A 16,384-nucleotide genomic window follows, 5' to 3' on the forward strand; every position below is an offset into this window, starting at 1 on the left:
GGAAAAAGACAAAAGACAAAAAAAAAACAAAAAAAAAAAAACACAAAATAAAAGCAAAACCAGAGATCCCTGGTAGCTAAACCAGGATCTTTCAACATTTCAAAGGCCTAAGTTCCTCTGAGTTAGAAATAGGGATAATATTAATAATCAGTATGATTATGAAAGAGAAGAAAAGAATTGCAAGAAAGAGGTGGTCCCAAGCAACCTGCTGTCAACTGAAACAAGCTGGTAAGAAATTCCTTACAGCAAAGATGGCTGTGTCACTTTAAAGGCAGTGAGAGTCAATACTCAAATATTGTTTGGCATGCTGTAACAGAACTTTAATTTCTTCCAAATTACTAATGCTTGCAGTACACATTCCTACACATGCCCACGCAGTGATGAATCCTGAGTGTTTGGAAAGAAAAGGGAAATCAAATGCAGAGTGGGAGGAAGGCCCAAGAGGGGCAGAGCAAACACCACCTGTACATACTGTGTTCAACTGTGCCTTCTTTGTTTCATCAATTTGTTCCTATTGCCTGAGATGCCCTTTTCAACTTCAGAATCATATCGTACGCACCTCTTAGAAACCAACTGAAATCCTGTGTTATCTTCCTACTCTAGCTCACACTGAACTCTGTCTTCTCTGAACAACTACAGCACCAATCATTTTAGTATCTAATCTCATACTGTTATTTAAATGTTTCAACCTTCAAGGGCAGAGACCATGTTTTATAATCCTGCAGCCCTCAGCACTAAGTACGTTGTTAAGGAGTTTAAGGAACCCCCCAAATACCACTGATTTGAATCCTTCTTCTGATGTCAAATGGTTCTCCACTTCCCAGTTCACTACAAAGTTAATTCACGAAGGCAGGAATTGTTTATTTTGTTCACTTGTACCCTCAGTGCCTTGAACAGGCCCCAGCACATAGAATACTCAATGAATATTTGAGTGAATAAATGAAGGTACTACTTACTGGGGTAAAATCAATAGGAAAATAACAGGATGTCACTTCAAACAACTCCTCTACAAAGGGTCCTGTGGCAACAGAGAAAGAATGAGGTTGATTTATCAGCTTCATTCATCTGACAAGCCCCAACCAACTAATTCATGGCTACCAAGACGTACCCAGGCTATAGTCCCTGGAGATGAGGTCATGGACGATGAGGAAAGCCACCAGAAGATTACGGGGATCCTTCTCCCCATCCATCACTTGGATGAAGCCAAAGGTGAAGTCAGCTCCTAGGCCCTTTAGCTCTGGGAAGGAGAGAACAAGGTCACTACTATCCATGGGATAGAAAGCTTGGGCTTTCTCCAGGCCTGTGTTCTACCTCTACTATCATTGCCTCGCAAAGAAGATCCTTTTCATTTTCCTATTCCAAAAGAAATACTTGGTGAAGAGATATACATTAATATATATATATTGCTAAAGAGATAAGAATTTAAAATGCTGACTCAAACAACTCTACCCTTCCTCTACTTCACTGGAGAGAGAGTGGATGCCCCGTTTCCCTTTATCGTTTTCTCTGAGTACAGGCTCTTCTACATAACCCCCAGCTAAAATGAATCCTATTAAAGGGGGGGAAAAAAGTAGGATGTGCTTGCTTTTCAGATTTCCCAGAAAGCCTGGCCTCTTACCTTCTTCCCGGGTTCGCATGAAGTTGGTGATGATACTGTAGACTGTGTGTCGATCCACCTGTGGCAAAGACTTGGGAGTGCGGGGGAAAGGGAGTAAATGAAGAAAGTGCTCAAAGAATCGTCCTTAAGGGCTGGCCCGTGGCTCACTCCGGAGAGTGTGGTGCTGATAACACCAAGGCCACAGGTTTGGATCCCTATATAGGGAGGGCCGGTTAGCTCACTTGGGAGAGCATGGTGCGGACAACACCAAGTCAAGGGTTAAGATCCCCTTACCGGCCATCTTAAAAAAAAAAAAATCCTCAGCTAACACAAGTAGTTCCTGCTTCACAATCTCTAAGTGGACAGTGCTCTTTATACCAGCAAAAGGTAAACCTAAGTGGAATTGTAGATAAAGGGTATGGATACTGACCCAGCAATACTGCAGTGGTGCCCATAACCCAAACCTGTCTGATACATGCCTTACTTTGTTTAGGTACAAGAGGACACAGGTCAGACATAATGGCATGCACCCCTCACCTTATCCAGTAGCAAAGAATAACATATAAACATGGTCACAAGACCTGAAAGAGTTCAGAATTTAGAAGGCAATATTTTTTTGCCATCTAATTTTGTTTATGTCAAGCTGTGGGAGAAAGAGAATACCAACATGATTGTTATCACTTACTTGTACATGTACCTCCTGGAAGATGGCTTTAAGCACAGAGACAGCTAGCCCTGGGGGCAGGGCCACACATAGACTCTAGGGGAGGAAAGAAGACATGTGAACACTGAGGGAACTATGGTATGGCCTCCAAGACACAACCCCACAACAGGCCTAATTAGCTACAGTGGGAATCATAACATCCTGGTTCAGGAAGAAGTGCTAAAAGCGAGAAAATTTCTCAGGCTGATTAATTCTCTACAGCTCCTTCCAGTTTGGTTCCAAATTCCAGTCCTCCAAAGAACACTTTTATTCTCTAGACTAAAAACAGAAGTGGAGCTGGCTGACACTAATTTAGTCTCACATGTGGGCATATGGTCCTCAGCACTTGAAGCCTCGCCCCCAAAGGGCAAGGAGAGAACTGGACACGCGTTCCCACGAACAGTCACACAATGAAAGGAAGGAGAACTCACGAGTGCCCTCAAGCCCTGCAAGACAGATGGGATCACAAGATGATGGTCCTTCAGCCGGTTCTCATAGAACAGGATCAGGTGTACCACTGCACAAACCAGATTCTGCCATTAGTTTACACAGCTGTAAGGAGAGCCCACCCACTTTGCTCCTTCCCTAAGTCTGTCAGGACTGTTCCTGTTTGGGCTTCATTACAAATTTTCTCCTTCACCGGGAGCTATGTTCCATGCCCTCCCATTTGAAGGCGCTTTGACTTCATCAGTCAGGAAAATAGGGGAACATCTCATCTCATCTCTTATTATCCATTCTCACGTAAGTTCACAGTAAAACACATTCTCAGCCCCAGAACGGCCTTTCTATTGAATTGGGGTCTGCAAACTTTTTCTTAAAGGGCTATATAGTACATACTATAGGCTTACAGGACATCACCTTTGCTGCAACTACTCAACTCTGCTGCTGTATCATAAAAGCAGCACAATCAGTAAATAAATGGGTATGGCTGTGTTCCAATAAATTTTTTTTTTATAAAAACAGGCTGTAGTTTGCCCCTGACATAAAAGATAAATAAGTTGTTGGCTTTTTTCCTTAGGACTTCAAAGCACTTTGACATTTTATTACTTTCCTCTCCGTCTATAATACACTACTTTGCCCATTTTACATAGTGGGAAGATACACGGAAAAACTCGTCTAAGGCTACATTTAAAAGCCATGTGTCTTGTGTCTCAATTCTAATCATCTCTGCCACTCTGCCACATATACCAGTGAGGAATGAGGACCTTGAGTTAGTAGTTCACAGATACCTTCTGCATCCCCTCCTTGCCTATAAAGTTGGCTTGAATAAACATAAGAAGCCTTGGCTCAGCAATCCAAGAAGACATTCCTATTAGTGAATGCCAGTACCTTCCTTCTCCAGGAGCAAGGAGTGACACTGGAGTAGCACCTGTGACAAAAGCTGGATTCCTCGTGCCCGAGTTCGGGGTTCTGGATTCTCTAGAGAGGACCTGGGGGAAAGTAGGATAGAGAGAGCCTGCTATACCCAGTTCAAACCTTTGAATGAATAAATATTTTGCAATTACTCACACTCACTCCCTTGGACATGTAAGCAGAGCCAAGCCCTACTAAAAGAGTAAAAATGACCCAGGAAAGTGTTCCTGAAGTGATGGTATTACAGATACCAGAAAGGACAGAAACCTAAAGAAGTGATCCCCAGACTGATCTGGCATCATTAGAGGCACATGTGACATCACAGCCAACAGAAGTTTCTGTCTCCAGGCACCCCCAGCTTGGCACTTAAAGGACATTGTGCTTATTCCTTTTCCTGAGTGGTATGATTGTGATATTCCTCTGAAACACAGCTTAGCAACTACCCACAGGACTTGAGGGATGACTGGCAGCTGCAGCTTCTACCAAAACAGGAGAAGAATAAATATATTTTTGTAAATTTCTGCTAAGGAAAAAGTGCTGAGACGAACCACCAAGGTCTTGGGAGAGGAGAGGGTGGACAGGGAAGGGAGAACAAAACAACAAAACTTTATAATTGGAAAGTTACAAAGTAAGATGGCCAGAATAAAGGTTTTAACTATGTAGAATTATTGATATGGGAGAAACTAGACTAAAGAAACAAGGAGGCGATTTATCTTCAAAATAGCTCGATAGAGATTACACTTAAACATGCTAGAAGTAATGTAAGCAGGAAGTAGAAGTTCTTTGGAGGAGAGCTAGCCACAGCAGTTGCATTAAACCTCAAGGATAAGGGAGTGTGTGTGTGCGTACACATTTTTATTTTATTTATTTCACATTATTATTTTTTGTTTTGTTTTTGGAGGCTGGCTGGTACGGGGAACTGAACCCTTGACCTAGGTGTTACAAGGCTGTGCTCTAACCAATTGAGCTAACTGGCCAGCCCTTCATTTTATTTCTTTATATGTGCATATACATGTACACACACACACACACACACACACACACTCAAAAAAAAAAAACAGGAGTAAGGGGATAAAAATAAGATCACTGTTGACAGGATCCCTAGGATAGGAACTTGTAGAAAAGTTTCTGCTCAGAAAGTAGAAAACTACATTCAGTGTACTTTAAAATGGATCAAGGCACACAAACGCTCACAGGAGCATTATTTGGAACAGCCAAAAAGTGGAAACAATCCAGATGTCCATCAACTGATGAATGGCTAAACAAAATGTGGTATGTCTGTACAATGAAATATTATTTAGCAAGAAAAGAAATGCAGAACTGATACTGAATCTTCAAATCATGTTAAGTGAAAGAAACCAGACACAAAGGTCACATATTATATGATTCCATGTACATAAAATTTCCAGAATAGGCAAATCCATAGAGACAGAAAGTAGATTAGTGATTGCCATGGATTGGGAAGAAAAAGGAAGAAGGAATAACTGCTAATGGGCATGGGTTTGTTTTTGGAGTAATGAAAATGTCCTAAAATTGACTGTGGTGAAAACTGCATAAATCTGTGAATATACTAAAAGCCGTGGAATTAAACATTTTAAAATGGTTAACTTTATGACATGTGAATTATATCTCAATAAAGCTGTTATTTTAAAAAAATGGACCAAGGCCAGAATAGTGTGAGTAGAAAGGCCAAATGGTCTGTTATGTGCGAGAAATGCACAACAGTGACTTTTTTCATTTCCCCCAATTTTCTAATTTTCTGTTTCAGAAGACACGTTGGCTGTGATAGTTAACAATCCTTGCTGATACGGCTTGTCAACTTAAATAGTCTATCAAGTATAAGATATGAGGAAAGCCAGCATTAGACTATAAGCACATACTTCCTCTGATGCTTAGAATCCCAGGTTGTAACACTGCTTTCAGTTGTTTCCCCAAGCCTTTTTTAGGGATCTGGTGCTGGGTCTGCCTCCTAGCAATTACCCAGGCAGGGCCCACAACTTGTCTGAGTCAGGTCCAAGCTGTCTAGAATACTGTGGGGTGGGTGGGTCTAAAGAAACACAGGAGCAATCACAGCTCTAATTAAACAACAGTTGATGGTTTTCAACTACCCACCTCACCCCAGACCTGTGGGCTGAGCCAGGAGCTGATGTGGCCTACTGGCTGTGAACTCCCCAACACTATCTTAAGAAGCCTCAGTCAGGTGGTGTAGTGTATTGAATTATGAACCCCCAAAACTCACTGAAGCTTGAATTGTGTCCCCCTAGTTTTATGTATTAGAAACTTAGCCCCCACTGTGACTGTTAAGAGGGTGGGAAATCCTATTATGGTAATTGAAAGGTGGTGCTTTGAAGAGGTGATTGGATTGTAAGACCATGCAGTAGTGAATGGATTAAAAATGGTGGTCAGGAGCGTGATTCTGAGAGCTTTTGAAAGAAGGAGAGTTTGCCTTGCTCTCTCTCTGCTCTCTCTGCTTCTACCATCTTGCAATGTGAGACCCCTGGGTCACTGTTGCCACGACCAGATGGACTTTGGACATCTCAGCCTCAGAAACTGTAAGCAAATAAATTTCATTTTCTTTATAAATTACCTAGTTCCATGTATTTTGTTATAGTAACATAAACAGACTAATATAGGTGGCAAGAAACTTTTTTCAGGAGAAACAATTCAAAGACAGGCTTAGACAGAGTTTACTGATATGGAAGGGTGGTGCTGGGCTACAGGAGAAATTCAGGCTCCAGGAAAACAGCAAAGCACAAAGTAATTTTTTTTCAGAATACACAGGCAGGGCAGAAAAGCATTCTAGAACAGAGGCTCTTACCCAAGGGCTTCTACCACTTGTAACACTGTATAGCTGCCAGATTTCACATCTAGAGGAGACAAAAGGAAGAAACATGAAAACCAAAACGAAACAAATTCCCATTTCACAGGAGTCTTCAATGGCTCTGTAAATTACCATTGTTTCCTGCCTACCCTGGCTTTGTACCATGGGGCCCTCTATGCTTGCCAACAGCCCATCCTAGATAAGAAGCATTACTGTAACACTTCAAATATGCAGCATCAAGTATAAAAATTGAAAAGAAAATGAATATATCATTTGTAAATAACATAACTACTTATCTGGAAAATCCCAGAGAAATAAAAAAAAAATTACAAAAATAATAACTTGTTAAGGTGGCTGGGTATAAAATTAATATTATGAAATTAAAAACCTTCACACATATATACACACGATAGCGTGTAATAAAACGATATAAAAGAAAAAAGAAAGGCCAGCCCGTGGCTCACTCAGGAGAGTATGGTGCTGATAACACCAAGGCCACAGGTTCGAATCCTATATAGGGATGACCAGTTAGCTCAATGGCTGAGCATGGTGCTGACAACACCAAGCCAAGAGTTAAGATCCCCTTACCGGTCATCTTTCAAAAAAAGAAAAAAGAGCCTACTTAAAAATACACACACAAAAAAAGAAAATACCTGGATATAAATTTTTCCCTGGATGTAAATTTAAAAAACATGCAAGACCTGAACGGTGAAAACTTTAAAGCACTACTGAGATATCACCTCACACCTGTTAAGATGGCTATTATCAAAAAGATAACAAGTGTTGGCAAGGATGCTGAGAAAAGGAAACCGTTGTACACTGTTAGTGGGAATGTAAATCGGTACAGCCATTATGGAAAATAACATGCAGGTTCCTCAAAAGATTAAAAATAGAACCACCATATGATCCAGCAATCCCACTTCTGGATATATATCCAAAGGAAATGAAATCAGTATCTGAAGAGATGTCTGCCCTCCCATGTTCACTGTAGCATTATTCACAATACCCAAGATCTGGAAACAACCTAAGTGTTGATGGATGAATGGATAAAGAAAATATGATGATCGGGGGGTGTGTTTACATACACAGACAATGGAATATCATTCAACATAAATAGGCAAGTCGGTTATTAGCTCAGTTGGTGCTATAACACCAAAGTCAAGGGTTAGAATCCCCACACTACCCAGTCGCCAAAAAAAAAAAAAAGAAAGAAAGAAATTTTCCATAATAAAAGTAAAAAACAAAACCCAGCGAAGTTGAGTTCACATTCAGACAAAGAAATCAATGGGATGGAAACAGAAAGTCCAGACAGACATAAATACATATGAGAATATAATTTTAAAAATCATATTTCAATTGATGGGAAAAACACAGACCATTCAATAAATCATATTGGTGATCAGGTAAATATTTGGGGAAAAAAAAAAATAACACTGGCTCCAAATCTTTCACCAAAATAAATTTCAAATGGATTAAATTAAAAAATAAGAAAATTCCTAACTATAAAGTAAAATTCAGAAGCCATAAAAGCCATAAAAGAAAAGACTGGTTAATCAGTTACATTAAAAAAAAAAAAAAAAAAATTTTTCTATAAGGCAAAAATACCAACTGGGAAAAAGTATTTGCAATTCTTTTAACAAAGGCTAGTTTACCAATATATAAAGTGCTCCTACAAATAAGTGAGAAAAAGAACCACTTTAAAAATGGGCAAAAACAAAAAAATAAACAGGCATTCCATAGAAAAGGAACTAAAAATACATATGAAAAGATGATCAACCATATTTACAAGAGATGCAAATTAAACAACACAGAAATTTAAAAATAATCTACTAGACTGGCAAAGATCAAAAACTTTGCAATACATTATGTTTGGTGATGGTACATAGAAATATCACTTTTACACATTATAGGTGGAAGTATAAATGGGTACCACCCATATATGGAGGGCAATTTGAGAATATATTTAAAATTCTAGGTGCACATAGACTTTAACCCAGGAAATCTTCTAGAAATTTATCCTATAGACATACTTGTAAAAGTAAAAAATAATACATGCACAAGTTTGTTCACTACAGCATTATTTACTTATAATAGCAAATGACTGCAAACAACAAATGTTCATCAATAAGAAAATAAGTGAATTATAGTCCAATGGAATTCTCTGTATTTACTTTAAAAAAAGGATAAATGAAAAAAGACTGAAGAAACTATATACTTATAGTGATAATGGGACAAGATCTAAAAGCAGAACAGTGTATAAATAGTGTGTATAGTATGTGCATAGCATTGTTTTTTAAAGGGAGGGAGATTGTTTTTATTCACATTTATTTATATCTCTGGAAGATATAAAAGGAACTAATAATACTGGTTGCCTCCAAGAAGCTAGGATGGAGAGGTAGGCTTTTTTAAAGAATTGGTTGTTTTGGAATAATTTTAGATTTACAGAAAAGTTGCAAAGATAGTATGGAGTTCCTGCACAACCTTCACCCAGTTTCACCTGATATTAACATCTTACATGCTACATTTGTCAAATTATGTACATTTATCAAAACTAAGAGATTATCACTGCTACATTACTATTAGTTAAACTCTTGATGTTATGGGCCGGCCTGTGGCTCACTCGGTAGAGTGCGGTGCTGATAACACCAAGGCCACGGGTTCGGATCCCATATAGGGATGGCCGGTTCGCTCACTGGCTGAGCGTGGTGCTGACAACACCAAGTCGAGGGTTAAGATCCCCTTACCGGTCATCTTTTAAAAAAAAAAAAAACAACAACAAAAAAACTCTTGATGTTATTCAGATTTTACCAGTTTTCCCAATGATGCCATTTTTCTGTTCCAGGATCCAGTTAAGGATACCACATTGCAATTAGCCATCATGAATCCTTAGTCTGTGAAAAGGTTCTGAGTCTGTTTTTCATGATCTTGGTAGTTTTAAAGAAGTACTTTATAAAATGTCCCTCAATTTGGATTTGTTTGACATTTCCCTGATGTTTAGACTGGGGCTATGGGTTTTGGAGAAGAATATCACAGAGTGAAATACCCTTCTCTTCACATCAAATCTCAAACATGAGATTGCTATCAGTGGTGTTGTTAACTTTGATCACTTGGTTAAGGTATGTGCCAGGTCTCTGCACTATATAGTTAATATTTTTCCCTCTCTGGTACTCTTATTTTTTGGAAGGGAACCACTAAATCCAGTCCACACTTAAGGGGGAGGAGAATATTAAACTCTACTTCTTGGAGGGAGGAGTATCTGCCTATATTATTTGGAATTCTTCTGCGAGGAAGATTTATCTCTCTCCCTTTATTTAGTTATTTATTTGTATCAGTACAGACTCGTGTATATTTATTTTATATTTTGGGTTATAATCCAATTTATTAAAATCCAATAAATAAAAGGTCATTTATTTTGTTGCTCAAATTGTTCCATCTTTGGCCACTGGGATTTTTTTGTTTTGTTTTTTTTTTTTGTCCTTTTTGAGACTGGCCGCACTGCGCTCAACCAGTGAGCGCACTGGTGGCCATCCCTATATAGGATCCGAACCCGCGGCGGGAGCGCTGCTGTGCTCCCAGCGCCGCACTCTCCCGAGTGCGCCACGGGCTCGGCCCACTGGGAGCTTTTTAAAAAAGGTGGCGCTGTGTGCCTTTGACATAACCCATGCTTTTATTTCTTGAGCAGTTTCTTACTTTCCGGTAGTACAAAATACTACAGGTTCATCTTGTAATCTCCCTTCCCCATCCCTAGAATCAGACTTTTCTCCAAGAAGCCTTGGTTCCTTTTATTGGAGTATGGTATTTAGAAACCAGGACTTGGGTGTGGATGTACTCATTGCCATTAGGGTGCCACTGCTTCTAGGCCCTCTCAGCAGAGCAAGCTAGCAAATATATGTACGTATCCTTACCCACATATACACACGTATCTATCACTATTTCTGCATCTCTCCATACATATTAAGCTAAACATAAGACCATGTTAAGGTCTCCAAGTCTAACCCAGTACCACAGGGTTCATTCTAGCCTCCCCCACTTTGCTTATTTGTAATTTCTTTCTGACAGTGAGAAAATTGGTTCCCATTACTAACCATTTATTATTTGTCATCCTTGGTATAGCTGTAAACTACTTTCAGAATTGTCAACAGCCCTGAGATATAAACTTATAAGCAGAGTACAGTGTTTATGTACAGTTTTGTCTTTAGCCTTACAGCTACCAGACAAAATACTGTTTTCCAGAGTCACTTAGGTCAGCTTTTTGCCTCCCACTGCCTTTCAGTGAGGACATGTCATGCACTAGTAATACAGTCAGATTCATTTGCCACAGTCTCCATTCCATCCTGAGATGAAAGGGAGACTTTTTGCTGTGTCCTTTTGTACCTTTTGAATGTTGTACCATGTGAATATATTACTTTTTTTTTTTTTTAAGTTAACAGCACAATAGTAACTAACATAGAATCATGAGAAGCTTCTTAAGATATATTTTCAAATGAGAAACAAAAAGTAAAAGGTTGGGCCGAGCCCGTGGCGCACTCGGGAGAGTGCGGCACTGGGAGCACAGTAGCGCTCCTGCCTCGGGTTCGGATCCTATATAGGGATGACCGGTGCGCTCACAGCGCTCACTGGCTGAGCACGGTGCGGCCGGTCTCAAAAAGGACAAAAAAAAAAAAAAAAAAGTAAAAGGTTAACAATCTTCACAAGGATTTGCTTAACACAGAAGAGTTCTACCTAAATAAGGTGTGGTAATTAGGGAATTGCTTACAGCAGCCTGTTCTGAGTTCCTAACCCACCTACTTCTAAACACAAGACATCAACTAGTCAGCTCTCACCAAGACTGGAAAAAGTGAAAATGATGCTTGAGAAAACTTCTAAACTTCCGGTTCCCCTTAAGTCTGTGGACTCAGAGAAACAGTATTGAACTGAGCTGGGCAGAGTTTCACTCTGGTACCAGAGAAGGGAGAGGTCCAATCATACCAAAGAAAGGAGAGCTCTTGCCAGAATACATAGCTTGTGACTGGCACCAATCAAGACATCAAACAATCCTAGCCTTCCTCATGCCTGGATGTGGAAGGCCTAGTTGCTGCCCCAGCTCCTGAGAAAGACCCAAGGGAAAAAATGAGCAGAGTGTAGAGTGGGGGAAGGGGCAGAAGCCAGACTAACAGGACAAATAAATCAAGGAACTGATAGTTGGGTTCCATGTCCAATTACTTAATGGTAACACTTACATGAAGAGAAATACCTATTTATGGGTTATAAACCATAAAAGAGTGTTGTACCATTTGGGAAGGCAGAAAAAGGTACTCTTTTAGAACTCACTGGGTAGGGCCCAGAAAACTCTGCTCAATACCTACCTAAAAACTAATTTCAGTAGTGGTCACAGTAAGAGTTAGCAACTTCACACAGGAAGCCACAGGGGACCGATAACTGGTAATACCAAAGGACACTACTGAACCAAATCATTTTTCTTCAGCAACACTATCAAAATCCTCTGTGGATGCTGAGTGAGGGTCTATCTTTGGAAATACCTCAAGTGTTGTAAGGCAAAGACCTGCCTCATAAGCCCCATTCAGTTGCCTCTATTTTTTTCATTTTTAAAAAAAATTGAGGTAAATTTACATAAAGTAAAATGCACAGACATTAAGTGTACAATTTGATGCGTCTTAACAAAAGTATACAGCTGAGTAACCAATGCCTAATCAAGTTACAGAACACTTCCATCACCAGAGAAAGCTCCAGCATGGCCAGTACCAATCAATTCCCACTCCCATACATTGCCTCGATTTTTATAATTGAATAATGCTTCTTTAGCATTCAGCATACATCAGTATAAAACTGACTGCTTTATAATTACAAAGAAACATCCATTTGCATGTGATTCCTTGAATCCCAGTATATAGCTTGTAGCTGAGCTGCTTTTTTTTTTTTTTTTTTTTTTTTTTTTTTTTTTTTTGTCTTTTTCTGTGTTGGGCAACGGATCGCAACCCTCAGTGTCGCCCCCGTACCGGACCGGGACCGGCAACGGGATCGCAACCCTCGGTGCTGCTCCCGCGCCTCGCTCAGCCAGTGAGCGGGAACCGGTCTGTATGTGGGATCCGAACCCTCGGGCGGGAGCGCCGCCACGCTTCCCAAGCAGCGCACTATTCAGTGCGCCACCGGGCTGGCCCCGTAGCTGAGCTGTTTAGTCTTCCTATCTTTCACAAAGGTCCCATCTTGAATTAATGCAGCACAAACATAAAAGTGAAGTATAATAGTAGTACAAAATTAGGAAAAAATGAGCTGATAAAGCTATCACACAATAGTATATAAAAGTAAGGAAAATGGCAAGTAAGCTGGCAAAAAACTACAATTAGTATTTGGGGAATGTTTTCACAGGTGACTAAATTTAACATCTTATTCAAGTTCTAATGAGTCTATCTCAGAAATGTCTTTCAAATATGACTCCTTTTGATTCCTATAACCAGACTATATAGTGAATGCCTCAAAAAAAAACCTTCTACTTTTTGGTGTGACAAACATGTTCTTAAATTTTTAGCTGTGGTGATCATGAGGGAATATCGTGAATATACTAAAGTAAAGCTACTGAACTGTTCACTTAAAATTGTTAAAGTGGCAAATTTTACCGTAACTTAAAAAAAAAAAGCATTCCAGAGCTTCCAGACAGCCAAACACATGGAAGTTCCTGGAGAGTGACACCCAGAGAGAGCATATAAGTTTCATGCTCCTTCCCTTATCCCTTGTCCTATGTAGCTCTTCATCTGGTGTTCATCGGTATCCTTTGTAGTATCCTTTAAAATAAACCAGTAAATGTATCACGGAAATCAGGACTGTGGCAGTTGGAACTGTGGCAATCAAAGGGGTGGAAAATGATTACTATCTTGTAATGAACTAGGAAGGAAAACTCTAGGCAAAGAAAAAATGCAATGAAGGCTACAACTTCAAAGAATTAATTCTGGAAAACCATTACAACACATACATCGACCAAATGGGCACACAGTGAAGAAATGTTTGTTGCCTTAAATCAAAAGTGGGTTCTTGAAAGAGGGGAAAAAATGAAGAAAGAACAACAAAAAAGCAAACTTTCTTCCTACAGCAATAACCTAATTGTATATGGTATAAAAGAAACCAGTTCCAGCAGGGAGATTTTTTTTTTTTTAAAGATGACCGGTAAGGGGATCTTACCCTTTGGCTTGGTGTTGTCAGCACCATGCTCAACCAGTGAGCTAACCGGCCATCCCTACATAGGATCTGAACCTGCAGCCTTGGCGTTATCAGCACCGCACTCTTGGTTATCAGCCTTGGTGTTATCAGCATAACACAACACAGCCACGGGCAGGCCACTCAGCAGGGAGATTTCCTTTTTTTTTTTTTGAGAAATGACTACAAGCAGGGAGATTTCTTTAAGTGGACTGTTTTTCTTTCTGGGGGGGGCAGCTGATGGGTACGGGGATTGGAACCCTTGACCTTGGTGTTATAACGTCACATTCTAACCAACTGAGCTAAACGGCCAGCCTGTTTTTTTTTTTTTTAAAGCAATCAAATGCTGTGGGTTGATTGAGTTGTGCCCCCCAAATATTAAAAACTTAATTCCCACTGTAACTGTTGAGGGTGGGAAATCCTATTATGGTAATAGCGGGGCCTTGAAGAGGCCCCTGCCTAGTAAATGGATTAAAAACGGTGATCATGGGTGTGGTTCTGAAGGCTTTGAAAGGAGAGTACATGAGGAACTATCTCTCTGTCCATTTTCTGCCATGTGAGGAAGTATCTCTACGTGCCATTTTCTGCCATGTGAGACCCCTGGGTCACTGTCGCCACCACCAAGGCCTTCAGCAGCTGTGTTCCTTGCACTTTGGACTTCCCAGACTCTGAAACTGTAAGCAATAAATTTCATTTTCTTACAAATTACCAGTTCTGTGTATTTTTAAATAAGCAACAGAAATGGACTAATAAACCAAGAAAGGCTGGAAAACTACTGAAAAACTGACCAAACCAGACTTGCACATTTATGTTTATTTTAAGACACTGCATTAAAAAAGATTTGAAAAACATACAAAAATCAGATTTAGTAACTAAAAGTTGTAACGAATTGTACAACTGGTTGTACAATCATGGTGTTAATAACAGTAATGTTTATTCTTAAATTAACTTGCCCTTAAGAGTACATAAGATTTGATTATCTGATAATGATTATTTAAATGTTCCTATCTGTTTATAAAACGGTTTTATAAATAACACCAAAGTCACCCATGCTAGCCAGCTGCCCCCAAAAAACCATAAGTAAATAAATAAGTAAATAAATAAGATGGCTGCTATAATAATAATAATAATAATGCACATGTTATATAAGATATGTCAGGCCTAAAGGCTGCTGAAATGATTTGTCAGATAATTAAGCCAACACAAACTATGGAAGATGAACAATATTTGAAATGCTTTCTAGTGAAAAATTATAATTCACTTAAACTCTAATCAGAAAAAAAGGAATATTCTCAAAAATCCTATTATGGAATTGAATCAAATAGCAAAAAGTATAGGATTAGAATATGCTTGCACCTATTAACAAGAACAAAATTCCTAGTGCTGCTCAAATTGAAAGGGCATTGCTAAAAGAATGTTTTTAAAAATCTTGTATATAGGGCCAGCCTGGTGGCGCACTGGAGAGTGCGCCGCTTGGGAGTGCGGCGGCGCTCCCGCCGAGGGTTCGGATCCCATGTGGAGACCGGTTCCCTCTCACTGGCTGAGCGCGGTGCGGGTGCAACACCAAGGGGTGCGATCCCGTTGCCGGTCCCCGGTACGGGCACGACACCGAGGGTTGCGATCCTGTTACCGGTCAGTAAAAAAAAAAAAAAAGACAAAAAGGAAAGAAAAAAAAATCTTGTATATAAAATAGTAATAATAATGATGATTTTCACTTGCCACAAAATAACATCTTAATCCCTAAAAATAAAATTCGGAAATATTTTTTTTTTCCTTTTTGTCTTTTTTCGTGACCGGCAACGGATCGCAACCCTCAGTGTCGCACCCGTACCGGACCGGGACCGGCAACGGGATCGCAACCCTCAGTGTTGTGCCCGCACCTTGCTCAGCCAGTGAGCGGCTGGTCTGGATGTGGGATCCAAACCCTCGGCGGGAGCACCGCTGCACTCCCAAGCGGCGCACTGTAGCAGTGCGCCACCAGGCCGGCCCCGGAAATATTTTAAAGTTTTTTTTTTGCAAGTAACATAACCTATCTTTTGTATAATTCATATTCAGGAATATGGTTTTTAATAATGTTCTTCCCACAAATAATCATGTTTTTCTGTGGTTACAGTATTAAACTCTATTTTAAGTTGTATTTAGGGGAGAAAGAAAAAAAGCCTTCCAATCCACTCATACACTGTCCAGAACTATCTCCCTAAAATGCACAATTACTTCCCTTCTCAGGAATCTCTATTTGCTCCTTATTTCCTAAGAACTAACTCCTTGGCTTGATGTCCTTCACAATTGAGCCCCTCTACCTTCTTCCCCTTTCATCATGACTCCTATCATTCAGTCACATGAAATCCCAATATGTTAAGCCCCTCCATATCCTTAAGCCTGGACCATAGTCCCTTGGTTTAGAAAGTCCCTTACCAGGGCCGGCCCCTGGCTCACTCAGGAGAGTGCGGTGCTGATTGTTGGGCCATGTTGCGGCGCAATCAAATCATAAGGCGCCTGCCTAAGTATGGTTCCTGTTCCCTAAAATAGATCAAGCGGTGGCCATCTTGCTGGCGTAAGGCCTACGCCGCCGTTTCACGAGCGCTTTAATGCACGTAGCTAGAAGTCCTTCTTTTCCGGGGCCCAGTGACTAGGCAACTTTTTCCCGCCCTGCCACTCAACTCGGGGCCGCCTCTAATTGGACAACTGCTTCTTCCCACCCCCTCACGCCATCTTCACCCCA

At 40.2% G+C, this 16,384-nt stretch overlaps 1 protein-coding gene across 1 annotated transcript in view; it reads right to left on the minus strand.

Moving 5' to 3' along the window:
- MMS19 (MMS19 nucleotide excision repair homolog (S. cerevisiae)) overlaps positions 1–16,384 on the minus strand; it is a 40,458-nt gene that overhangs the window by 16,732 nt on the left and 7,342 nt on the right. The window contains exons 2-8 of the mRNA XM_008573225.1: positions 6,472–6,520; positions 3,630–3,730; positions 2,732–2,817; positions 2,283–2,357; positions 1,619–1,688; positions 1,109–1,237; positions 957–1,018 (exon numbers count right to left, since the gene is read on the minus strand). Of these exons, the coding sequence (XP_008571447.1) occupies positions 957–1,018; positions 1,109–1,237; positions 1,619–1,688; positions 2,283–2,357; positions 2,732–2,817; positions 3,630–3,730; positions 6,472–6,520 (572 nt within the window). The remainder of the gene's footprint in view (positions 1–956; positions 1,019–1,108; positions 1,238–1,618; positions 1,689–2,282; positions 2,358–2,731; positions 2,818–3,629; positions 3,731–6,471; positions 6,521–16,384) is intronic.

This window comes from Galeopterus variegatus, unplaced genomic scaffold, assembly GCF_000696425.1.
Source record: "Galeopterus variegatus unplaced genomic scaffold, G_variegatus-3.0.2 Scaffold891, whole genome shotgun sequence".
In the NCBI taxonomy this organism is placed as follows: Eukaryota; Metazoa; Chordata; class Mammalia; order Dermoptera; family Cynocephalidae; genus Galeopterus; species Galeopterus variegatus.